The following is a 26,752-nucleotide window of genomic DNA, read 5'->3' on the forward strand; positions in this document are numbered from 1 at the left end:
TGTGCACCATGACTCGAGGAAGCCTGAGCTCCCAGCAGCACTTCGAGCACCTCAAGAAGCTCACAGAGCCCTTCAGATTGCAAACTGATCCCAGCACGTACAGCAGGGTGCGACAGCCAGTTGCCAAGAAATAGGAGAAAAAAAGTGACAGAACTAAGGGGCAGCTGGTAGGGTGGTGGTTAGAAGTGTTGCCTTTGGACCCAAAAGGTCACAGGTTTGAATTCCACTTGCAGCTGTAGTACCCTTGAGCAAGATACTTACTCTAAATTGCACTGCTGGAATTGTCTAGCAGCGTAAAGGGGTGAAGATCTAGAGAAAAACATTTTTTTTGTTTACATAAGTATAAAAAAGTGGTAAAATTTCCAAGAATTCTACCTTGTTGGTAACACTGAAGAGGTCACGTCATGCCTATTACAGGGAACTGTTTTCATCACCGCTGACCGCTCCTCAGGCAGATTTTTTCCTTAGCAAATATTTTCCGATTCTTACTCAAGGTCATCTGGGTGGGAGTCGAAAAAAATGATAGGATTCTGAGAAATTAAGGCTTGACACAGTTTTCTGAAATCCAGTACCAAAGACACGTCATTCGCTCCTGGTGCAGAATTTGTGTTCCCGTTTCTTTCCGCCATTTATCCTTCGAAAAGGAAAATAAACTGCAATAACACTTCGGTTCTCAAGTCATGAGCATGTGTGTAAGAGATGAATTCATGGCAGAGGTCCTCATATTGCAAATTCATTTCTACACACTTTTTTAGTTTTGTCACTTTGTCCTCAACACAAGGCATAGTAAATATGTATCCCTTCTAAAATGCCCGTTGTGCAGCATATAAAACGGGTAAAATCCCGAAACAAACCCCTAGGTAGGGGTATCCTCCTCTAAGGACTGTCTACTCCAAGCTGAGCACTCGAGCTGTGTAACACTGCAAAACTGTACACTGGGGCATCATGGAGGGGCTACAGATCCGTAGTGAAGCTCTGATGTCACCACATCCTGTGCTCCGCACCTCCCTCCTGGCTCTGTCGCCTACCGCCAAGCCCCGGGAGCAGAGGCGATCCGTGTTCCCTCTCGAACTGCTACACAGTGTAGACCCCACAGGGCTGCTTTCCATCGGTCTCTGCATGGACTCCATGATTGCTGAACGCAGATAAAGGAGGCTTGGCGAGGGCATCTCCTCCTGTGTCAAAAGTGTGTGTGTGTGTGAGACTGTGATGGGGGTGCCGGAGCATTTCAACGGAGTGTATATTTAGGATGCTCTCTGCGCCATAGCGCTCAGAGCTGCAGGGCCTGGCAGCCTGCCAAACTCCCACCGTTACCTTGGAAACCATTTACTATAGCTTGATATCTGAGAAAAAACCTCGTTCGAGAGGAGCAGTGGGTTTCCAGACTGACGTCACCGAGCGGAAGCACTCGGGGGGGTCACCGATGCGTGCCACGAATCCCTTGCACGGGGCTCCGCGGCGCTAACCGTTTTACATCATGGGAAATGCACGCAAACGGCGCCATCGTCGGTCTCATCACGTGAGCGTGACTCGAACCCCCCGACGGACAGAGGCAACGTCCTTCACAGAGTATGGAGGATGAGCGACGGGGTTTGGTCACAAGGAGCTTATTTCCATGGCATCGGGAACGTCCTCAACCTGCAGCTGTGGGTCTGGCTTTTGAAAAGGACCTAAAATTGATCACAGAACATTTTTCACGCTGGGTTCAGGCTGCTAAACACTGACGCGTTTGTTCTAAGCGAGTCTGACCAAAGGCGCAACGAGGTGTGAGGAGTGTTGGTGTGCAGCTCCTCACCCCCCCCCGCCAAAAAAAAAAAAATCTGTGCACAACTTCACTGACTGCTGTTGATGACAATCCTTTTGTTCTCCAAATGCCTCATGAATTACTACCAGTATGCAAATATATACCATATAAGTAGAAATAGTTCCATTTTATTCAAAAGGAAACCCCCTTTTTAACGTATTTTTACCCATTTCATGTGTTTATACAGGTCCATGATTAACCGGAGCAACCTTGGTCCACGGTACCCCAACGGGGCCAGCCGGGATCTGAACCAGCAGTGCCCACTTCACAAATTTGGGTCCTTAACTAGTCTCCCACAAGGCAGGTTCTGTTTTGGCCCCGGCAGCCCGCGTGGCAGTTCTCCGGTCAGCAGGCCCTCGCCCAGGAGGAACACGGAGAACCGCACCATACCCGCAGATGTGTGCGGAAATGTAAACAAAAACACGGCCGCACGTGTTTCGCGGCTCCGTGGCGCCCCGGTGCCGTGCCCATGGCTTTCCGCGAAGGAGGCTGCACGCGCGACAGGCCGCAGCACGCGGTCTCCATTAGCCCAAGACATCGGCGCGTCCCCAGGGAGCACAGCAGCGAAAACAGGAGCGCTCCAATAACAACCTAATAAGAGCGCTAATTAGAGGGTGGAGCACAAACGTGGCGGGAAAACAGTGACCGTTAACCGGTGCGCTTTGAGGAGGGAGGTGGGGGAAGGGTGAGTGGTCATCATCGGTGGTCTTCGCACTTGAGCCGCTGTTCCGAGCATTAAAAGGAAACAAGTGCCGAGTTCCCCGCAAAAGGGCATCGGGGTCGTGGAACCAACCCGCGCGTGGAAACACCGAGGACAAAACCACTGCGGCAGCCGATGGGTGGCGCATATTCCAAAAAAAATACACGATTTTAAGTAAACGTGACCAAAATGCAACCTGTGCTTGTTCTGAATGTTGCGCAAAGGAAATTTTGAAGCGTTAGCTGTGTCACGTGAACACAGAACTTGCACTGCAGTTCAGAGTTAAAACAGATCACCAAAAAAAGTCTAATAATAATAATAATAATAATTCCGCTCTGAAGATACTACTAAAGTGTTCAAAGCACGAAGTATCTCAGGGTACGTTGTGGCCCCTGCACTCAATGCACTCAATGCACTCAAGTGCAGAGGGTGTTATACTGTCTCTTGCCGCCCCCTGTAGACCATGCGTCCCGTGGTAAAAACCAGGACATTCACCGGCTCCCAGTGTTCACCGTGGCACAGGATGAAGGCCATGGGCAACCTGCAGCTGACATTTCCACAAGGCTGCACAGCCTCCCGTGGATCCTCAGAGTGTCAGGTGATGTCCTCAGCTGCCCCCCACCCCCCATGGTGCCCCCCTCCCCCACGTTGCCTCAAGGAGCCCAACTCTGCAACCGCAAAGTACTTCAGCTGAGACCTTTGCTGATCCACTCTTGTGACATAACAGGGTGTTTATTGTGTGAAGTTTGAACTTTCGCCATGTTCAAAGAATCACTCTGTTCTTAAGCTTCCGGTATTGGGTGTGTGTGTGTGTGTGTGGGGGGAGGGGGGGTAGTATAAATGGGGGCTGCCTTGCTTCGTGTCATAGGTGGAACTGCAGCTTACTGGAAACGACAGGGGCTTTTCCAGTAACAGCCCCAACTACTTCTCCTTTCTTGTGAAGCGGAACCGCTCTGTCTCACTTTCCAGCTTTGTACATTCCATTGGGGACACTTCCTGTTCTCCTAATCTGTGTCTGCGCACACACTCGCATAAGACATTGAAACACTACTTGGAGGGAGGGGTTGGGGGGGGGTGGCTCATAAAAGGGCAGTTTTTAGAATGGTTATTTATATAACACGTATAGGGCTGAAAAACATGAATTGCTCATCTGTATACACACACACACAGGAAAACACACCCGGACACGTGCAACTCCAACCCTTGCAGTAAATGGCAAGTCAGTCCTGAGTCACCCGTCAGAAGCGAATATCTGAGACACATAGATGGCCCAGTGTTGTGTAGGTGGATCTCCAGAGACTCCAGTGATCCCAGTGAGTCCAGTGAGTCGTGGAAGTCCAGTGATCCGAGTTATTCCAGTGATCCCAGTGAGTCTAGTGATTCCAGAGAGTCCAGTGGATCCAGAGAGTATGTCCAGTGAGTCATGGGTGTCCGGTGTGTCCAGTGATCCCAGTGATTCCACAGACTCCAATTATTTCAGTGAGTCCAGTGACTCCAGTTGGTCTAGTGATCCCAAAGAATCCAGTGATCCCATTGAGTCCAGAGAATGCTGTGAGTTCAGAGAGTCCATTTTCAGCCTGTCCCGGCAGAAAGTAGCATGACCAGCAGTGGTGAAAATGAGACCCTGCCGGTGCAGCTGGACTCCAGTAAAACCCCTGTCCAAGGGAAGGCAGTAGGCACTGAAATGGCACCCCACTGCCAGATATGGGCTGGGTTTGCATCATTCACTGACCGACTTTCACTAGACCCTTGACATCGCCAGTCCACTGTGGGCACTGTCCCAGTGCGAGGGGAGCCTGTTCACTCCGGGCTGCTTTGGACTAGACTGGGCGAGAGGCCTTCTGGCTAGCAGTAGCTGAAGTGTATGAGGTTTGTATGGTTTGGGACCATATGGCAATGTCTGTCAGTGAACTATTAGTGTTATTCACACACGATAGTTTTTTTGGGCTATAAGTAATTCTGAAGTTGAAGAAAAGCATTCTTTTCTCTGTCTCAGACAGAAAGCAGATTTGTTCATAATTTTGCACTTGAACGAACAAGGAAATAATGATCTAAAAGCAAGAACCCTTTTCTTCCCAAACCTGCACAAACCAGCCTTCATACCTTTCTTAACACCTCCAGATTTTTTTCATTCCTACAGCCAAACATGGTTACCCCATCATTTTGCCCGTAAGTCTTCCCAATGGTTACGCACTTACTTTACCCATTTTTCCCATAATGCAACTATTTACATTAAACACATTTCCCGCTAAAACACAGTAATGCAGGTCATTACAATATTCTTTAGTTTTACCCTGCACATTGCACTGGCACAAAAAGTTGTAATGAATTTTAAGGGATTTTTGTAAATTAAATCACATCCTGCAAAATATCACGTGCATTAGCCACACCTTTCTGCCAACAGGCATTTACTGTGTCCATTGCTGACGTGCAAAATGATGCCTATTTATGTTGACCTCCGTTACGTGAAGCAGCGCTAGGAGTATGCTTACCCGGCAAATTCTGTGCAGCGTTCAAATAACATATTGACTGTTTTGTGAACACATACGGCTTCGTCGCAGAAAAAGCTCACTGAAACACACCTGTTGAAATGGTATTTTTATTACTTTCAAGCGAAGAAAATGAAACTCGGCTGCACCATTTTGGTCGCGGTGGTTTCTATTCCTCTCAACTCGAGAGCTGCACTCGTCGATGCAGTGAAACTGAGCTTTCATGTAAGGTCTTTTTATAGGGCAAACAGTAAAAGTGTCAATGGGCAACAAACAAAGTACGGGTGAACAAAAAAGGCAACAAGCCGCGTTGCGTACAAACAGCCCAACGACATTCACTGTAGACAAGACAAAAATTTAAGCCAAAGTTTACGCTTAACTCAGATCTCGTGCAGAAGTGACCGCATTAAAAAAAAAAAAGAAAAAAGCCAGTAACTCTATGGGGTCCTAAATGAGTGTGAACTCCCACTTATGAGCAGTGCTGTGGACTTACAGGAACCCTTAGCAGGCGTAGGCCACCACATTCCAGGAAGAGCTGAAACGTGCTCCTTAGGGTGGGTTAAAAATGAATGTGTGAACAACACATCAGTTCAGGGACTATTCATACATGCACAATGTCTACAACCGCTTGGCCCAAGTAGGGTCATGGCAAGCCAGAGCCTAACCCAGCAACGTGGAGGGGGAGGGGACACACCCAGGACAAAACACCAGTCCACCACAGGGCACCTCAAGCTGGACTCAAACCCCTGACCCACCAGAGAGCAGGTACCAGCCAAACCCACTGCGCCACCACACCCCCGTTACAGATCTTGTATATATAGTATATATACACTATATATATTTATATATTCATAAATGGGGGGGCGCGGTGGCGCAGTGGGTTGGACCACAGTCCTGCTCTCCGGTGGGTCTGGGGGTCGAGTCCCGCTTGGGGTGCCTTGCGACGGACTGGCGTCCCGTCCTGGGTGTGTCCCCTCCCCCTCCGGCCTTACGCCCTGTGTTGCCGGGTAGGCTCCGGTTCCCCGTGACCCCGTATGGGACAAGCGGTTCTGAAAATGTGTGTGTGTGTGTGTGTGTATTCATAAATGTAAAGAGTAACACAAACTGTGTCACTTTGTATGCAGAAAATAATAAAACGATGTAATTGAGTCAAGAAAAGTACCAAATAACACGAATAAGTGACAAAAGTTGAATAAAAAGCTTTTTTTATCAGTAGAGTATTATTATAATACTATTCCCACCGCAACCTTAGAAGGATTAAGTGGCCAAGAAAATGGATGGATGGATAGAATAAAAGTAAAGGGTATAAAAGTGTATTATGAAACGATAATTATAATTATATATTATTTTAATTCATGAAATATTTCAGTATTTTCCTTCCTGGGTAAACCAGTAGTGCAAAAGACAGCGCACATATCTGTCTGTAGTGTGTGTATGTGTGAGTGAATGTGACAGCCCTGCCATGGACCAGCATTCTGCTGCACCATGTATGCTTCTGGAAAGGCTCCAGACCACTGTGACCCTGCTGGACAAGTCATTATTGATAATGAATGAATGAATGAATGAATGAATGAAAACATGTCCTTTTTATTGGTTTTATGCACATTACAAGGTCACAACAGCATACAGATAAACAGAGCACAGAGAAAAGGTAAATATGTCCACATACACAGAGCGAGGGCTCAGGGTCAAAGGGTTACAGTTCATCAGAGGTCTGATCATGTCGCACTTTCTAATATCTTCCAGTAAGGTGTCCACATATTCCGGAATTCACTGGAGTTGCCATGCAAATCGCATGTGAGTTTATCACGCGGGAGAAATTTAAACACTTCCGTCACCCACGTGTTCAGAGAGGGAACTTCAGCTGTCGACCACGGCACAGTTCTTATATTCAAATATGTACGAGTGGATAATCTGACTGCACACTTTGGCAAGACACCAACCGTCATGTGGTTCATTGCACTGAAAAATGTGATTTGTGTCTCTGGTTTCAGATTTTGCTGTAGATTTGACTCCCCCCCCAGGTGTTTTATTGCCGATGCTCCTTCTTTTTAACGTCGTCCTTTTGAACATCGCCAAAGATGGAGTTCGGGATGTGATTTAACAAGAGAATAATTGGGGAGGGAAAAGTCAAATTTTTTATTGCACAAAAAAAATGTGTCCATTCTTTGAGTATGTTAGTGTTCCTGTGCCCCCAACCCCACTCCTCATGTGCAGGGTCACAGCACTGCACAGGTCTGGGCCCTGACGTCCTGCTCATCACGGATGTCCACTGTCCACTGTGTCCTTCATAACGCATCCAACTCATCAGCTCCTTAAAAACTCTCAGCCTGAAATTATTTTAGGGTCACTCATCTTTAATAATAGTTATTGTCACATTTTTTCACAAAAAACAATATTACTAAAGTTAGTGTAATTGGTAGGGGGGTGTGGTGGCGCAGTGGGTTGGACCAGGTCTTGCTCTCCGGTGGGTCTGGGGTTCGCGTCCTGCTTGGGGTGCCTTGTGATGGACTGGCATCCTGTCCTGTGTGTCCCCACTCCCCCTTCAGCCTTACACCCTGTACGGGACGAGTGGTATCAGATTGTGTGTGTGTGTGTGTGTGTGTGTGTGTGTGTGTGTGTGTGTGTGTGTGTGTGTGTGTGTAAGAGTATAATTGGTGTTATTAATGTTAGACAACAAACAATGTCTTGCACAAGTTGTAAGGCAAGTGTCTCCTGTGTGAGACCAGTCATTGCTCCCCTCACCTTGGGAGAGATGCCAAAACCTTCGTTGCTCTCATAGTGCCACTGCAGGTGGAGTAAAGAGGTCCACACCTGCTGTCCTGCATGGGCTGGAGTTTCGGAGAAAGCGCCTACTGTTACTGAGCTGCTTCAGGGGCTAGAGGGAAGGTGTCAAGTTCCTACACCAATGTTGACTTCCCCCTTCTTTGTGTGCTGGGGAAATTTCTGGAATGTCAAACAGGCATCGCTCCATGTCAAAGGAGGCCTTAGATGGTCTGTTTTATGAGCAAGAACAGATAAAGGTGACTGGGGGTACATAAGGGAGGTGGGGCACTGCGGGTGCACAGCTGTCGGCGATGGGGTAACGTTTGGGGAAGCTCCGCTGAATTGTGATGAACTGTTTTAAAACTTATCTGTTGCAAGTGCAAAGAAGCTGGAAATGTGTGAAAAGGTCAGCTGTAACAACGGGCATCACAAAGAGGATCAGTAACACATTTTGGATCTACAGTTTGAAAGGACAGCACTGTGTAGCAGAGTGATTATTGCCTTATTTATTTCCTTATTATTTATAATATTCAGTGTTATAACTAAGGAGGGGGTGCGGTGGGGTGGCACAGCGGGTTTGGCTGGGTCCCGCCCTCTGGTGGGTCTGGGGTTCGAGTCCCGCTTGGAGAGCCTTGCGATGGACTGGCATCCCGTCCTGGGTGTGTCCCCTCCCCCTTCAGTCTTGCGCCCTGTGTTGCCGAGTTAGGCTCCGGTTCACCGTGACCCTGCTTGGGACGAGCGATTTTGGACAGTGTGTGTGTGTGTGTGTGTGTGTGTGTGTGTGTGTGTGTGTGTGTGTGAGTATTATAAATGTGTTTTACCAGCAGCTCAAGGCCTTACATTTATTAATTTAGCTGACACTTTTTTCCAAAGCCACATACAGTTTTAAGGTACCTACAATTATTTACCAATTTACCCAGCTGGGTAGTTTTACAGAAGCAATTTAGGGTGAGTACCTTACATTTTACATTTACATTTATTCATTTAGCAGAGGATTTTCTCCAAATCGACATACATCTCATAGAAACACAATGTGTGCATTACATTAGCATTCCACCATATGAACCAATGTTCATCACATGAGTAGCTGCATAAAACTTTAGCTTCCTGATCACCTTCCTAGTTATATATATATATGTATAAAATGTGCCTGGGTGGTGCAAGAGGGCGTGGGTTCAATCCCCGCTCAGTCTGTGTGGAGTTTGCATGTTCTCCCCGTGTCTGTGTGGGTTTCCTCTGGGGGCTCTGGTTTCCTCCCACAGTCCAAAGACATGCTGTTCAGGTTCCCCTATAGTGTGTGAGTGATAGAGAGAGTGTGTTCAACTGATGTATGGATGAGTGACCCATTGTAAGTAGTGTATCTAGCAGTGTAAGTTGCCTTGGTGAATAAGGTGTGTGGGCGGAAAACACTACATAGAGCTCATTGCAAGTTGCTTTGGACAAAAGCATCTGCTAAGTGAATAAATGTAAAAAATATACTGTATGTTTATTGTTTTTTTGAGATATACATAAAGATTTACATTACATCACAGGAGTAGCTGTGTAAAGGTTTATCCGTTGTTTAACAGGCATGATCTCAAAGTTATAGTGCATGAACAAGGTAAGCAAGGTATGGCACTTACTCAAGGCTACTGCAGCTAGAGGTAAGATTCAAACCTACAACCTTTTGGAAGAGAAGCAGTAGCTCTACGCTACCAGCTACTGTCAAAGGTCCTCTCCTTCACATATTTTGAACTCAAATACATATAATGAAACTGAAAAGTTTTGTCAAAAAAACATAGAGCAGGAGGCCTGTCTTACATTTGTTATGGCTGTTTAAGAGAACAAACTATTAAGGGATTACAACAACAGCTGGACAACTGGAATTTTTATGCATTCAGTTTATAATATTCAGAACAGTTGACTGAACACTGAATTTTACAAAGCATGTTTGCACAGCGGCCAAAGGTATTTTATTAACAGTATAAAGTTTATGAATGTGTTTTTATCACCAGACACAAATTTCCATCAACAAATTCCCAAACAAAAAGTTGCAAAGAGCTGAAAACTGACTGTCAGTCTGAGATTACCAGGCTTATGGGTTTTCTGGTTGTGTGATCCTTGGTAACCAGCATCTGTGGCTCATTAAAGATGAAAAATAAAATTTAAAAAAAAATGCATTCACACACAAGGTAATCCTGTCTTTTCTGACTTTTGTTCATAGCGAAGAAAGAAATAAAGAAAGAAAGAAAGAAAATGATTTATTCTAATGTATTGTGTTACTGTCATTATACCACAAGGGGGCAGCAAAATGCAGACAACGTTCAGTTGTCGCTTTTCTGATCCACAATGATTAATTCTGCAGTTTTGATACACTGCAATGTATTATGAACAGTAATAATTTACAGTACAGAAACAACATTGGCATTGGTATGCTAATTGCTTCCATTAATCACATTAGTTTTTTTTTTTTGTTCCAATACACTAAACACTTAGAAGGAAACGTTTTCAGAAACAATCACAATCAAGAACACGGTTCAGTTTGTCACTTCAAGCTGCTGCAAACACTTGTATTGAAACTATTGTATTTATGTGCCAAAGGAAGAACAAAAAATAATATTTTTACTCGCATTTTTTACAAGTATCAACAGCATTTTCAATTTAATTAATTTATTTTTTCGTAAATTACACCGAAGGTAGCTTTTTAATGGTTTCTGATGATCCCAAACAGTCTGTTAAAATTAACTATAAAGTACATATTCAGTATGAAATTAATAAGCTTGTCGGAGGCTCTTGCAAGGACACATACAAAGACAGAGCCTGAAATGCCGTTCAGGACACTTCCTTTTGAAAGAGGGAATGAGTCTAATTTTCCTCATCCTCTACTTTAATTTACACTGGACAAGTTGCCAATACATGTAAGTCCTCAAAAGTGGTCACACAAAAATGTTGCCGCTCTCCTCTTGGATAACATTTCAAGTACCACTGAAAACTGATCAGAAACAGCTCCTCCTTGAGAAGGGATTGGTCTTTCATTCCCATCATACACCGGTCAAAACAACCTTTGGTTGATTTAATCCAGTACAGATATTCCAGCTGGACGAGGTTCAGCTCCAGTAATGTGTTACACTGTCTAGAGACTGTATACTTTATATATGAATAAGACAGATAAATAAATTGCTAGTATAACTTATTGACAAAGTAAATGTATACATACTGTATAAATGTACTGTATATACTGTATATAATGTATTTTTACTGTAAGATAATATGTGTATATATGCAAATTATATATACAGTAAATATATATAAAGTTACATTAGAAATTTTTGTATCTGTTTTCATGTCACAAGTACAGTTTTCTCATATAATTATCAAGAACCTAAAAGTCTGGGCATCATATCTGCATGAAAGGATCAGCTAAACAAGGACAAATGCTACTACATCTAGTAATAATTAGAAAAAAATGCATGATCAGTAAAAGACGGAAAAGTGAATGGAGACAATTCATGCAAAAAAGGTGTATGAATTTTGGAGCTACAGGTGCTTTTATGGTTAATACATTTATTTTACCATAGCCTTCCATTACAAAGCGCAAACGCTATTATTAGTCTAAATCCTAAAACCTTAATGATTTTTTTAAAAAGATGCTTCTTTTTCAATTTTGAATTATTTTATTAGAATGTGTCTTATGCATTCTGAAATTCTGGGAAAAACATCTTTGATCCATAGTAATAATAGCCAAGGCAACCTGGCAATGTTATTTCATGGAGATACTATCATATAATTCTATTTGTATCTTCGTATGGGATTTTAGTTTTTACCTTCTTTTAATTGCTTGTAGAAATATATGAAGTTCCAAAACAATCGGCTGTAAACCCCTGAGAAAAGTTTTCAGATGATGGGTCGTACGGAGCAAACTGAGCACATCACTCATAATGACATTTATGTCGCAAAAGTATACTTTTGTATTCAGATTGAAATTTTGACCGATTGCATTGTGAAGCCTTTTGGAGCAACGTCTTGTATAAATTTATACTTCCTCGTTGCAGTTTATGTGTGGTTTACTTGGACCGATCCATTGTGAACCACCAGTAGCCCACATGAGTATGAGATTTTTCTGTATCTCATTGGAGTCCTAAGAAGAGTGAACAAAAATGGTCACTAGTCAAAATATTAAATTAAAAAATACCGAAACACTGATTCAGTGATGGTTTGGGTAGAACTGTTGCCTGACAGAGCCAAAGCTGTGTGATTAGGCATGGGTTCGATCCCTGTTCAGTCTGCGTGGGGTTTGCGTTGCATGTTCTCCCTATGTTCACGTGATCCGGTGTCCTCCCACCAAACACAGACTTGTTTCAAGTGAATTGGAGACTCTGAATTACCCCTGTGTGTGTGTGTGTGTGTGTGTGTGTTACACTGCTCAGCTGGATAGATGGGTGAATGGTTACAGGGTATAGTCGTGCATCCAACGCTCTTAGTCACCTTATATAAGGGTATCAGCTGGATACGACTTACCACGGTATGTCGCTTTGGTGAAATGTGCCTGCTAAATCAATGACTGTAAAAATTATGTTTCATTTTCAGCAATGTTTAACTACAGATTTTTGGAGAAATGTCTTGTTAGCACTAATGTCAGTTTTCAAATAGAACAAAAAAAAAGGCTGAAGGGGAAGTGGGTCATGTTGCCTTAACCGCTTGTCTGGCCCCCAGCATGGAGCCTGGAGAAGTGCAGCAGTTGTAAGGCGGAAGGACAGAATGTGAAAGCTGTAGGTGAGGACTGTCACCTTGTGCTCAACATGTCATCATGTCATACATTACACCCCTTGGCATTTCTTCAATGACATTTATAGTTGCAGGATTCCAGTCGGCATTCTTTACCGTAAAGGAGCTCATTTGAGGGCAGTGTCACAGCACATTGTTTATTCATTGCAGCTTCATGGAGACCTGACGTCATTCCTCATTTTTCTCATGTACTCTTCTTCTTTCACTGGAATAATGGTTAGATGGAAGTGCGTTACATTTTGCCGCTGGGAAATGGACCTGTTGCACATGACACCACTGAGCAGTCGTGTTTTTGGCCTCCAGTTCCCAGCAAGTCGCTACGCCGCTGGTTTGTATTCTGAAGGATGACCGCAGATAATTTTTTTTTTTATTCTTACTCATTGATCCTCTCAAGGGAGGTGCGGTGGCGCATTGGGTTTGACCGGGTCCCGCTCTCCGGTGGGTCTGGGGTTCGCGCCCTGCTTGGGGTGCCTTGCGATGGACTGGCGTCCCATCCTGGGTGTGTCCCCTCCCCCTCCGGCCTTACGCCCTGAGTTTCTGGGTTAGGCTCCGGCTCCTCGCGACCCCGTATGGGACAAGCGGTTCAGAAAGTGTGTGTGATCCTCTCAAAATGAATATGAGACCTGTATGATCCTGTTTGCTGTTTGCCTGTTTGTCTGTTCCACTAGGTTGTCCAGCAACAGCACTCCGTGGCTTCGCAACACTTGTAAGATGAGACATTTCCGCTGCGCTCTTTGTTGTCAAAACATACTGCAATTACCTTGCCCGGATGCGGTGGCCTGATCAGAATGCGCATCTTTGTCTCGAATGCATTCGGGGGGTTTATCCACGGTCCTAGCACTTCGTTGCAGGAATAGTTCGGTGACGCGTAGCTGGGATGGGGTCAACTTTTTCGTTATTGTTAACGCGATTATATTCTAGACGTGGTTAAAGGGATTATGGATCTTCGGCGTATAGGCTATAGGCACGTATTCAGTGAGAGGAGGAAGCTGCGAAACGTAATCTATAGCTACATTCGACCCCTCATGTGTTCGACGTCACACGACTGAGTTTCTTGCTCTTCTCGTGGGCTGATCAAGATTAACGTCAAATACGGAAGGGTTCCTTCTGGTTGCGCAACCTGTGCTGAGGGGCATTCTGGGATACAAAATCTGTCCTGTGGGTGGTTGGGAAACGTCCTTTCTCTGCTCCCCTCAGGAAAAAGTGTTGCGTTTCATTACATTTGCCATCGGGCCTCATAAGACAAGTGAAGGTTTCCACAGAAATGGAAACGCAGTTCTGATTCCTCACCCAAAGCAGTACAAAATACTTTACTGTCAACTTTGTTTTGTGGTTTTCTGCACAAACTGTCGCTTATCGATCGCATAGCAGGTTCTTCCGATCCAGTGATTCGAAAGCTAATCCGCTCTTGCAGAAGGAGAGCAGATTTCCGCTGAATGGAAAAAAAGGAGGGAAAGGGAGAAAAGTTGATCTTTGATCAGTTTTCAGTGGTACGTGAAATGTTATCCAAGAGGAGAGCGGCAACATTTTTGTTTGACCACTTTTGAGGACTTACATGTATTGGCAACTTGTCCAATGTAAATTAAATTAGTGGATGAGAAGAATTAGACTCATTCCCTCTTTCCGAAGGAAGTGATGTCCTGAACGACATTTCAGGCTCTGTCTTTGTATGTGTCCTTGCAAGAGCCTCCGACAATCTTATTAATTTCAAACTGAATATGTACTTTATAGTCAATTTTAACTGACTGTTTTGGATCATCAGAAAGCATTAAAAAGCTACCTCCGGTGTAATTTCCGAAAAAATAAATAAATTAAATTGAAAACGCTGTTGATACTTGTAAAAAATGCGAGTAAAAAAATATTATTTTTTGTTCTTCCTTTGGCACATAAATACCATAGTTTCAACACAAGTGTTCACAGGAACTTGAAGTGACAAACTCAACCATGTTCTTGATTGCAACTGTTTCTGAAAACGTTTCCTTCGAAGCGTTTAGTGTATTGGAACAATGAACACGCCGCCAGTGTTGTTTCTGTACTATTAATGAACAAGCACTCGAAAGGGAAAAAAAACAGCACTGAAGGATTGTTTCTCAAGAGGGTAAAATACACCTCTATTGCACGCACGCACGCACACACACACACACACACACACACACACACACACCTTCAGAACCGCTCGTCCCATACAGGGTCGCAGGGAACCGGAGCCTACCCGGCAACACAGGGCGTAAGGCCGGAGGGGGAGGGGACACACCCAGGATGGGACGCCAGTCCATCGCAAGGCACCCCAAGCGGGACTCGAACCCCAGACCCACCCGAGAGCAGGACTGCGGTCCAACCTACTGCGCCACCACACCCCCCACCTCTAGTGCATCGTCTGAAATTACCCCTTCTGTGGTACCCGGCTGTACCGTTCCGTGGAGTGGGGTATCCTGGGGTAACTCGACTAGTGTTTAAACCATATGACCAAATCACAAGCTGACCTGGGGTTTGCTGTGTGCTGTGAGAACCTGCCAAACCCGCCCCCGGCCAAAAGAGGCAGGGCACACAGTCGACGTGGCGCTGCATAAAGTCCACTTGTCAGCGACAGCAGAAAACCGGCGACGGGAGGAGTCCAAATGAGGTCAGCTCACATCTTCATTGTGGGAAGAGAAGCGGCCCGGGGAGAAGATCGTCGCAGCCGTGCGCTCTCAGCGGCCTCCTGGCTCCCAATCCATCACGGGAAGGGGACGGAGCCCTCGAGCATCGCGGCTACGCGGCTCACAGGCATGCGGCCCTGTAACTGTATCACACCGGCCTGTCTGCACCAGCTCCATCTGTACCGGTGCGCGGTAACCCATCCCCTCCACGAGCACACTTTATTAACCCTTCTATATTAAGAAAGCTGCTTCCTCTATTTGACCCCTTCCCATCATATACGCGGCTATTCAGCCAAGCACCGATAACCTTAATGCGCCGTCTATTTCCACCCCATCAAATCTATTTCAGTGAATGTTTGTTTGTTTGTATATCAGCCCAGGCGTAGCTGAACTGTAAAATGAAAATTAAAAGAGCCCATGGTGGTTGCACTTGACAGGTCATACAGAAACAATAACAGAGACAATAGGAAATATAATAAAACATGCTCTGGTTACCCAACTGGGTTCATGTAAAATTACTCCTAAAGACACCTGCTTGTTTTTACTGACCTCCTTGCATGTTATTTCCCAAAACCAGCTAACTAGAGTGAGGGATTATAGATGTACTTCCAATTGATTAATCTTGCTGTAGTGTAGTATTACCCTCCTACTCTGGTATTATAGAGTTGTCCCTTGCTTGGACAGTGGTTTGGCACCTTCACCTGCTCACATGCTTTTGACTTTCAGTGTACAGATGTTCATCGGCGTGCGAGCCTGAAGGTCCCCCTTCACAGAATTAAGCAGCAGTTTTGTCTTGAAGGCAGCAGTTGTTTGCATTTACATGCTTTTACGCAACTGTGGACATTCACCCTCGTGCCACCCTGACCTGTGTCTCTAAACAGGTCCTCTCCAAACCAGATCTGTGCTGGATGTGGTTTTACTCTTAGCTGTGTGTTGCTTGGAAGGAAAGCATCTGCCAAATACAAACACACACACACACACACAGACTGAAACTGCTTATCCCAAGCGGGGTCGCAGCAAGCCAGAGCCTGACCTGGTAACACAGGGCGCAAGGCTGGAGGGGGAGGGGACACTCCCAGGGTGGGATGCCAATCCATTGCAAGGCACCCCAAGCAGGACTCAAACCCCAGACCCACTAGAGAGCAGGCACAGGCCAAACCCGCTGCACCACCGCACCCCGCCATCTGCCAAATATGTAAATGTAAATGTGAAGTGATGAAAAATCATTATTATTTTTTTCTCAGCCACCAGGACGTGTCGTAGCTGACAGCTGGGACAACGTGGAATACAACGTTGGGCAAGATCGCCCAGACTTTCTTTTATAGCACCAAGCTGATTTATTTTACCGTCGTGGCGTAGCGGCGCAATCGTAGAGTACAGCGACTGCATTCCAAAACGTCGATTTAGACACGTATTTATGACGGAAAGTGTTAATTCACACAACAGCTGGTGCTTCTTAACATTTAGTACTGCCTGTGTTTTGCAAACTAGATGTGGATTTAGGTATCTTGGTAATACGGGGATAAGTATCGCTCTCGACGGCGCTGTAATTCCACGCCTGGATTGATGCGGCGGCTTGTAGGGCACGGGGAGATGGATGTACGAGCACTGAAATGTGTCACGGTGTAATGTCAACAAGGCAGCTTGGCACGGGATCCAAAGTCACTCCCCCGTGTAGCTTCGATAGCAATCGCCGCGGTTCCAGCTATTTCAGTCGGCGCGAGCCAGCGTCTGAAATTTCAGTTTGCAGCCCTATATTTTCATGATGATTAATGTATGAATCTGTGTTTTAGCGCGAACGGTGCAGCCCGCGTCACGTGGCGCCTCTGCTGTGCTAAGCCAGCTGATAAAGGGCGAACTTCAGCGCTAAAAAAAAAAAAAAAAAAAGAAACTGAAATGGTTCTCTACATTCACATTTGCATTTATGCGGTTAGCAGACGCCTTTCCCCAAAGTGGTGAGCATCTCAGAGAATAGAAAATTTACAAATTACATTAACAGAAGGAGAGATTTGGATGCAGGAACAATCCTTACAATCCAGTTTAGCGCCTGGTCGTTAGAGCTGTTACCGGTTAGAATCTCGCCTCCATCTGCAGTACCCTTGACCAAGGTACTTACCCTACATTGCTCCAGTAAAATTACCCTGCTGTACAAATGGGTAAATAATTGTAGATATTAACACTCTGGAGAAAAGTGTCAGATACATAAATAAAATGTACATATGATATTCAATCATTTGCTAATTAATGCAAAGAAAACACAAGAGCTGGAGCCTAACCCGGCAACACAGGACGAAGGGCTGGAGGGGGAGGGGACACGTCGAGGACGGGATGCAAGTCTGTCGCAAGGCACCCCAAGCGGGACTCGAACCCCAGACCCACCCGAAAGCAGTACCTGTTCAAATCCACTGCACCACCACACCCCCTAGTTGACTACAGTACTCCAAAACTTAAATATGTGTAATTCATTAAAAGAATTAGATATAGATATTTATAATATATTGTATATATAATATATATGTGTATATATGCAATGTTACTTCATATTACCCCCATTTGCAATACAAGCTTGAATTCCTAAAGAATGCATATTACTTCATATAGTAACATGTATATGTATATAAATATACAGTCTATATATACACACACACACAGTATCATGGGGTCATTTCATGCCCGAACATGCAATATATTGTACAGGTGACACGGGTCAGGGAGAGGCCCTCTTTCATGGAGAAGAGTAATTTCTGTTTTATGAATATAATAAATATGCAACTGCAGCCAAGATGTGAAAATTGTAACTTCGGAAAAGTCGACTCCTCTTTATTTTTGAGGTCTAGTTCAAATCCGCAGGCATTTAATATGATCACTTGCATGAAAGATGCACAGATATTTATGCAAGACAAGGGGCTAGGAATAACTGTCCAAGCGGTGCTGAGCGTTGAAAGTGGACACCCCGTGCCCAGGCCCATGTGTGCGTGAGTGCATTCATGGCTCCCGTCCGCAGGGTCGACAGATGAGCCCGCTGTTGTTGGGACGCGGGACCCCTGTCAGGTTAGATCTGTTGGCCCCAAAACGGACCCGCCCACACCCACATGTCGGACACTTCCCGATTCCATTCCATCATCGGTCTCGGATTGCCACGGGCACCTTTTCAAAGAGAAAATGCATCTGGCGCTTTGTTTCAGATAAAGGCTGTGGAAAATCGCAAATGTGACAGCGTGTACAGCGACGCGCTTCGGTCCTTTCCTTGGCAGCTCGCAGAGTAATGCAGGCTTTTGTTCCATCCTCCATTAGGGAATTGGAATTTTTTTTTTTTTTTTTTTTTGATCCATAAACATAAACACTGGAGGCACTTCAATTTCTGTGTGAGAAGCATAATTATGCGCATAACCGCATGCAGTGGATTAATTTTAGCAAAAAAAAAATTCCTGCTGGTGTTTAGCGATGCAGACGGGGAAATTTCTGGGGAAATGTTCACCGTGGTAATGGACAGCGAGTGCTTCCCTATGAGAAAAAGTGCCCTCACACACAGCAAAAGGAGTTTTTCCTTAAACGCAGCGCTGGTTTCTTGCCCGCGGGCCTCGTGCCACCCAGCCGTACAGACATGGTCACACTTATTGAGTGAGGGGCCACGCAGTGTCTGTCCGCACATCTGCTCTATTCTCTCAGTCTGCATGTTCGGGGTGCTGAGCTGTACTTGACATTTTGTGGGAGCAAGTGAACAGAGTGTGTGTGTGTGTGTGGTTTTTTTTTTTTTTTTTTTTTGCTTCTCTTTGCACCAGAAGCACTGCATATTTTCCAGTGGGAAAAAAATATATACTTTCACTGCATTTTTTTCATTGCTAAACTTTGCTGGAAAACCAATGCACAATATTTTTCAATGATAATCATGTAGAGTTACATTTCCGAAATGTACATATTATATTATATTATATTATATTATATTATATTATATTATATTATGTTCACATTTACATTTATTTATTAAAAGCTGCTTCTCTCCAAAGCGACATAGATCACATAGAAAATGCAATGTGTGCATTACATTAGCAGAAAGAGAGATATAGAAGAGAGGCTATTATATTATATTATGTTTCTGTGTTATTTTTCAGCTAATTTCAATGTTACTATATAATGAGTTTCATAAAAGAACCAAGGAAACTAACAGCTCCTTAAAGATCCCATTATTTGTAACTTTGACCAAATGAGCAAGACATCCAGCTTTACAAAACATTGAAAACTGCTGAAAACAGGGCTCGTTAACCATTTCGAGGGTTAATACAGGTATCAAATATGGTATATTGTGTTTTAAAGAATATATTCTTTCACTGCAATGAACATCTATAACATTTGCAACACCTCCGGATACGGTGGCACTTTAACAAAGTTTATCGTTTGTTTTCATTTCACGAATAAGTGTGCCTCGACACTTCAGATTACTATTATTATTAAATTTTTCTTTATTTATTTTGTGCCTGTTCGCCCCCGAGTAACATCGACGGTCGTAGTAGAAATAACTCAGATAAATAACGATTAAATGAAACAAGTGAAAGGTCACCCGGCGCCAGACATGAAGTCAGAAATGAGCGCTGAATATGAACTGAATCAATTAGAAATGTATGAAGTTTTTAATTATTTTTTAATTTTTTTTTATTATCAGTGTGCTCATGGACAACAGTGTTGGTAGGAGCCTCTCCATGCAATACAGACACTGGTGTGTGTTTGGGTCTGTGTCTCCATGCTGGACCTGTGATCAGTGTGACAGCACATGGGAACTGTTAAGGTGCCTCAACCATATAAAGCAGCCCCTCGCGCCCTTGGCTGCATCCAGACTGTGTTCAGCAGCTGTTCGGAGACTCTCCCACCCGGCTCTCCAGCAGCCCCTGCACTCCGGCCCGCGCCACTCAGACCAGCGACACAGCGGCAGCAGCACACGGGAGGAGGAAACAGTGCTGGTACACCCTTGACGCTCCGCATGCACGCGTGCATGTGTGCGTGTGTGTGTGTGTGTGTGTGTGTGTGTGTGTGTGTGTGTGTGTGTGTGTGTGTGTGTGTGTGTGCGCGCGCGCTTTTGTTTCTGCACACCAGAGAGTGTGGCCATCTCCCAGGGCTTTTTATAGAGGGTAATTACCTGTTTATTTATTTTTTTATTTTTCCCTATCATGCATATATAGACACTTCATCCTTTTTTAAAAGTACTTGTTCTTAAAGAACACACATACACTGTTTTTACAGTGCATTATAATACTATGTTTTGTGTATGTGCTAGTTTGATGTTAAGATAATGTGATGATCGCAGTTGGGAAATGGCCCAAGCAACTGCTTTAACGTTAGCTTTAAATGTTCTGTTGTCCAAGAACAAAAGCATTTCTTAAATTTCAAATAAAACAGAATACATGTGTAATTATATCAGTTTTTTAAATAGATAGTGTAGTATAAACAACTTGAAATGAAATGTTGCTGTATATATTTTTCATGCATTTTTTTTGCCAAGAAACAATTAAGTGCATTTATTCATTAATGTTTTGCGTAATTACTTACAAAATAAAAAAAAAAAACCTTTCAGTAACACTATGGTTTTTATTTAATCAAGACATTTATTGTTCTATTACGATTTCCAAGACATTTCGAAAACAAATATTTTTAGTTTATTGCATACCTTATACATATGTCATGCAAAAAGTTCAATACAAAACACTTTATATGTACTGTTATTATGCAAAATACTTTATATGTATTGTTATTATGCAAAAATAGAACTATTATTACGTGTACATTACAAACACACTGAAGTTCAGCAACAGTTTTGCTGATGGCTGGAGTAGATGAAAAGGTTACAGTATATTGTATGTTGAAACTGGTGTCATGGAAGAGGCCAAGAACTTCAGTCCATCTTGCATTTTTGCATTATTATGAATGCAGCAACAGGGTATATATCTAGATATGTACTATTTATTTAGCTTACAGTGGGGTTTTGTTCAGTGCACCTACATCAATTTGACACATCAAACCGAGTACAACTTCTCCAGAGAAGTTTAAATGTCTGCGACCTCTAGACATATAAACTTCTAGAGCTCTGTATATTAAAAATGAAAACATTTTCTGTAGAACTACATCTCTTGAAGCAATCTTTCTGTTTTCACTGCTTTCTAATGAATTGTTATTTCAGGTTCTTTAACTGGTTTCTAATTTCCCAGTTCTAGGAAGAGTTCACAAGTTATATGTGAGACACAAGGAAAAAGATGCACTGCCTTGTCAAAATAGATTTTAAAATACACTGATCAGAAATAATAAGTAAATAAAAAAAAAAAAATCAATTCGAAGGGGACGTATGTCGTGAACTGTATGTTTGCATGTTTCCTTGGTGGGGCAGATTCAGGGGTTGCGGTGGTGGCACATCTCATGTTTCTATGGAGTCAGGTCTGCTCCCTGAGCCCATACATTTCCAGTCTCCAGTTTTGAGGGTGAGATTGTATAATTTTGAAGGTAATGTTTACTAATATGGCAATATGGAATATTCCCGTTCCTCTTCACATCTGTTACCTTTCCGCAGTTGTTCAATCAATGAAACCTTGTTAACCGGAAACTCCTATGAAAAAACTGTAAACATTAATAGAATTTATGCAGAAATAAAAAAGACTATTTTAAATATCATCCTATTATGCATTAAGGCTTACAATTCTTAAATGACATAAATGGAACCAAAGGGTAACGTATCCCAGCCTCCAGCCCAGCTAAATCAGTGTAATTGGACATTTTAAAGTACACTTTCAATACTCATTTGAACAAAATCTGGATATTCATTCAGTTTTTGTTGCAATGATGCTAGTGGTGTTGCGGGTTAGGAAATATTAAGTTGCAATCGTACAGTATGTAGAAACTTCTGGAATGACCTGATAGTGTCGGTGCTGCTGAAATCGCCTTTATTGTCTTTAGTAAAAACTTTTGTCGTTGCAATGTTTAAAAGCAAATTCAAGGAGATCAGTAAATTAAGTGACAAAGCACTAACGTTGCAGAAATATTTAAGAATATTACATTTCATGTGCGGATTGGTATGAAGGTTCTAGGAACAGAAGGACCTGCATCACATGGTGCGCCTTGTTGCTCCCCAGGTGTGTCCGAGGGATGATCGAGTTAGAAATGGCAGATGGCAGCCTCATCGACGAACTGATGGAGCTGACAGCTCAGAGCCTGAGTCGCCTGGAGATTAACGACCATTTCAACATTATCAAGGAAATCGGCCGTGGCAAATATGGCAAAGTTTTACTGGTCACTCATCGTTGCAGGGGTACGTCTCCTGGAAACAATCCATATTGCTTTCGATTTACAGACCATTATAAAAGCTATATATGGGCTGCATGGTGGCACAGTGAATAGCACGGCTGCTTCACAGTGCCTAGGCGGCATGAGAAGAGGTGGGTTTGATCCCCGCTCACTCTGGTATTTGCATGGGTCTCCTCCGGATGCTCTGGTTTCCTCTCACAGTCCGAAGACATGCAGTTCTGGGTGACTGGTGACTTTATTGCCCTAGTGTGTGAGCGAGTGCGTTTCACTGGCGTGTAGATGACAGAGAGAGTGTGTTCAACTGATGTATGGATGAGTGACCCATTGTAAGTAGTGTATCTAGCAGTGTAAGTGACTTTGGTGAATAAGGTATGTGGGCTGGTCACACTGCATAGAGTTCATTGGAAGTCGCTTTGGAGAAAAGTGTCTGCTAAATAAATAAATGCAAATCTAATGCATATGTAGATGAGTGACTAACTGTACTTTGTCACCTTGGGTGAAATGTTGTGGGCTATAACAACTGCAATGTATTCATTGGAAGCTGTTTTGAAAAAAAAAAAAAAAAAAAAAATGTCTGCAAAATGAGTAAATGTAAATAAAAGCTACTAAGTAGAATCTTTGATTCTGGTTTTGAAAACAAACAAAAAAATATCTAAAAACTTTCTAAAGTCTAAACAAAATATGTTAGCTAGAGCTGTGCATTTTTCAATATCATTCCAAAGCCTTTATTAATTTTTGTTAAAATTCTGTTTGCTAAAATCCTTTGCCTTAACAAAGCACAATATGAAACATGTTTAGGCTTTGATAAAATTTTCTTTGACTTGTTCTCTTTGCCCTGCAGGTACCCCCATGGCCCTGAAAGTCATGCCAAAGGCCTCGACCAAGCTGCAGGGCTTCCTGCGGGAGTACTGCATCTCCCTTCATCTCTCCTGCCACCCTTGCATCGTGGGCCTCTTTGGCATCGCCTTCCAGTCTGAGGAGCACTATGGCTTTGCACAAGAGCTTGTCATCGGCAAGGACCTGTTTGCTGTTATTCAGCCACGGGTGAGCCAACAGCTGGTCACACTGGGATTTAACTCGGATTTCATGTATCATGTTCTATTTTCATTTCACACTTTAAAGACCATAAAGTCAGCTGCAACTTAATAAAGCTCAGATTCAACCTTTTCCCCATAGCGTTTTATATGACAGCAGTTGTATTTCTTTAAGCCCTTCCCAAAGCCTAGTACGGAGCCCTCTTTTTCTGTGTAGTAACTCTGTTACAGTCTTTTGCAGCATGGCTACAAATGTCAAGGAGCAAACTGAATTAAAATACTTCAGCGGCGCGTGCTCAGGTACGTAAAATTTCTGTCCTTGTTAGGTGGGCATCCCAGAAGGTGCCGTCAAGCGCTGCGTCCTGCAAATAGCCAGTGCCCTGGAGTTTATTCACGAACATGGTCTGGTGCATCGCGACGTCAAGCCTGAGAACATTCTGCTGCTGGACCGGCACTGCTGTCGGGTTAAGCTGGCCGACTTTGGCCTCACTCAGAAAAGGGGGACGCTGATCCGCCTCATCTCGGGCACCCTGCCCTACATGGCCCCAGAGCTGTGTGCTATGGCTGTGGAGCCTGGAGAGCGCAGACCTAGAGCTGAACCCCTCAGTGTGGAGCCCAGCCTGGACACCTGGGCCTTTGGTGTTCTCATCTTCTGCATTCTCACTGGTTACTTTCCCTGGGAGCGCTGCACCACCTCAGATGACTTCTACCAGGAGTTCGCGGACTGGTGCCAGTCGCCTGCAAAGGCAGCAACGCCGTCGCAGTGGAAGAGGTTCACACCTGCTGCTCTGGAGATGTTCAGCAGGCTGCTGGCGGTAGATGCCTCGCACAGGTGCACTGTGGGTGAGGTGGAGGCATATATAAATGTGGACTGGGTGAGGACAGTGCCACCTGGAGAGCTGGTAGGGGATGATGGGATGGTCAAAGCCACATCGACACTCAGTGTGAAAAGGAGCAGCCTTGTACAACAGATGGAGGCAGAATAAACTGCCACTGGGAGACTCTTAAAAAGACATTAGAATTAACTGCCCTAATGGGAAAAACAAAACAATCTCAGATAAAGAAAAAAAAAAAAAATGGCTAGAAAATTAACAGTGTAGCTGTTGGAGTATTATTCCACTTCTAGATGTTTTACTGTCTCTCTCAGAAATATTTTGACATGTTTAGATCCAGCATTGTCTAACTTGTTTTAGTTTTACCGAAAAATGTTCAGACTTTTACGACACCATAAAAAAACAAATTTTGCGAATAGCACTTTCCTTTGTTAGCTATGCATTAGACGAGTGCAGAGCATCATGCTAAAAATGCATGCCAAATGTGTGGCTCATGGTAGAGATCGGTGTGGTGATGAGAATGAGGTAGGAATGGATGGAGAACACTGCATTTTGTATTAATGGTGTGTTTGGTTTTCATACAAGATTGGTTTTTCATATTTTCACTGATTAACTTCAGAAAGAAAACCTGTAGGAGACCAATATAAATAAATATGTTTGTTTTTCTAGTTCATTTACAAACGAAGAACACACCAAATTTACTTAAAATTGGGACTGAAAATTGAGATTAAAAGAATTTTATTTACATGCATCTGAATCTGGTGCAGTTATTAAATTTTAAGCTTGTACTTATGAAAGGCTCCCTTGGAGAAAAAAAATATGTTTGCTGTTACATCTCAGAATGGAAAGGAAATTGGCATTTTGTATTTGTGAAAATACTCAAAACACAAGTGACAGAGCATCTACACTCAACAGCCACTATATTAGGTACATTTACACACACAGCTCTCCCCCTGCAGATACTGAGTCACATGGTTGTAACTCAGTACGTGAAACATGCAGTAAGTCAAGAGGTCCGGTTGCAGTTGAAATGAATGTCAGAATGGACATGACCAATGATCGATGTGACTTTGAATATTGCATGATTGCTGGCCAGCCTCCTGGGATTTTTACAGGTTGAGAGCTTATAGAGAATTGTAAATAGAATCAAATAGAATGCACTCAATGACAGTCCTATGGGTGAAAAGGTCTCGTTGAAAGAGGTCAGAAGTGAATTGCAACACTTGGCTAACCTAACATGCTACAAGTAAACAAATAGCTTAGTATAACAGTGATGGGCACAAGGTCTTCTTAGAAGGCATAACTTCCAAACCTTGAACCAGATCCGAGAGAGCAGCAGAAACTCATGCTGTTATTCTCATCTGAGTTTAGAACAAGAAGATGAGGTGCCAGTTGCCAAAACTGGACAACTAAAAAGTGGAAAAAACACTTCCTGGTCTGTCATATTCCAGTTTCTGTTGTGACATTCTGACGGAAAGATCAGAAACGAGGATAAAAAGAATTAATATTGGCCCCATCCTTCCTGGTGTCAATGGTACAGACTGGTGGTGGTTGTGTAATGCTGTGGGGAATGTTTTCTTGGCACGCATTAGGCTTTTTAGTACCAGTTGAGCTCGAAAATGATACAAGTATTGAAAATGTTGTTGCTGACCAGGTGCATCCCTTAATGGTGAGTTTCCAAAATTAATACTTCCAGTGGGATAACATGACATGTTACAAAGCAAAGTTATTTCAGCATAGTTTCCACAAATATGACAGTGCCTTTCCTTTTCCCTTGTGGCCTGCTCAACTCCTTCTGTCAAGGCAGTAGAGCATCTTTGGATGGATGTGGAGCGTGGTATTAGAAGAATGAATGTACCTCCCAAAAATCTGCAGAAACTGAAAAGCTGCCAAGTCAGAGTAGATGAAGAACCCAGCGGAACATGTGCAGAAGTTGAATTTATGCTGTTCTGGCCAAAAGTGGTCCGACTCAGAACTATCTAGGCGTACATAAAAACTGGCTAGTGAGTGCAAAAGTGTTAGTGTGTAATTTTTCCAAGAATGCTAGATTATTTACAAGAATATACGCTGGGTACAAAAATTACATGAAGTGCTGCAAGATAGAAAAGTGCAGTGTAGTTAATAAAACATTTGTTTTTCAAAGCTTCTGCTTTTCACAGACTTATAATGTTAAGACATCTACAATTACTGTCCCATTGATAGAGCTGGGCATTTTTTTACTGGAGTAAATTATGATAAGGGTTCCTCACAGTTCAACAGCCATAGATGAGATTCAAACCTGCAACCTCCGAGCCAAAAATAAGCAGCTCTAACCACTGACCTACCTAATCCCACACACATATTTCACCAAATGCTCAAACTTGTTTGCTGCAAAGTAACGCCAACGTATTTTTTTTTTTTTTTTTTTAAGGAACGCTCCTGATGGAACATAACAGTAGA

At 43.5% G+C, this 26,752-nt stretch overlaps 1 protein-coding gene across 1 annotated transcript; it reads left to right on the forward strand.

The window, feature by feature from the left end:
• Window positions 1-22,287: 22,287 nt before the first annotated feature.
• LOC108930439 (serine/threonine-protein kinase SBK1) lies at window positions 22,288-24,466 on the forward strand. Its single transcript, XM_018745677.1, has 3 exons — window positions 22,288-22,450; window positions 23,288-23,490; window positions 23,807-24,466. Exons 1-3 carry the CDS (start codon window positions 22,288-22,290, stop codon window positions 24,464-24,466), a joined length of 1,026 nt encoding a protein of 341 aa, XP_018601193.1.
• Window positions 24,467-26,752: the final 2,286 nt, after the last annotated feature.

The sequence above is a fragment of the Scleropages formosus genome, chromosome 1, assembly GCF_900964775.1.
Source record: "Scleropages formosus chromosome 1, fSclFor1.1, whole genome shotgun sequence".
In the NCBI taxonomy this organism is placed as follows: domain Eukaryota; kingdom Metazoa; phylum Chordata; class Actinopteri; order Osteoglossiformes; family Osteoglossidae; genus Scleropages; species Scleropages formosus.

What these genes read in the sequence shown, in the direction of transcription:
- LOC108930439 (XM_018745677.1), top strand. Translation starts at nt 22,288, where the DNA reads ATGATCGAGTTAGAAATGGCAGATGGCAGCCTCATCGACGAACTGATG. An exon ending in GGTCACTCATCGTTGCAGGG is followed by an intron (nt 22,451 to 23,287) that starts GTACGTCTCCTG and finishes TTTGCCCTGCAG; the next exon opens with GTACCCCCATGGCCCTGAAA. An exon ending in TTGCTGTTATTCAGCCACGG is followed by an intron (nt 23,491 to 23,806) that starts GTGAGCCAACAG and finishes TGTCCTTGTTAG; the next exon opens with GTGGGCATCCCAGAAGGTGC.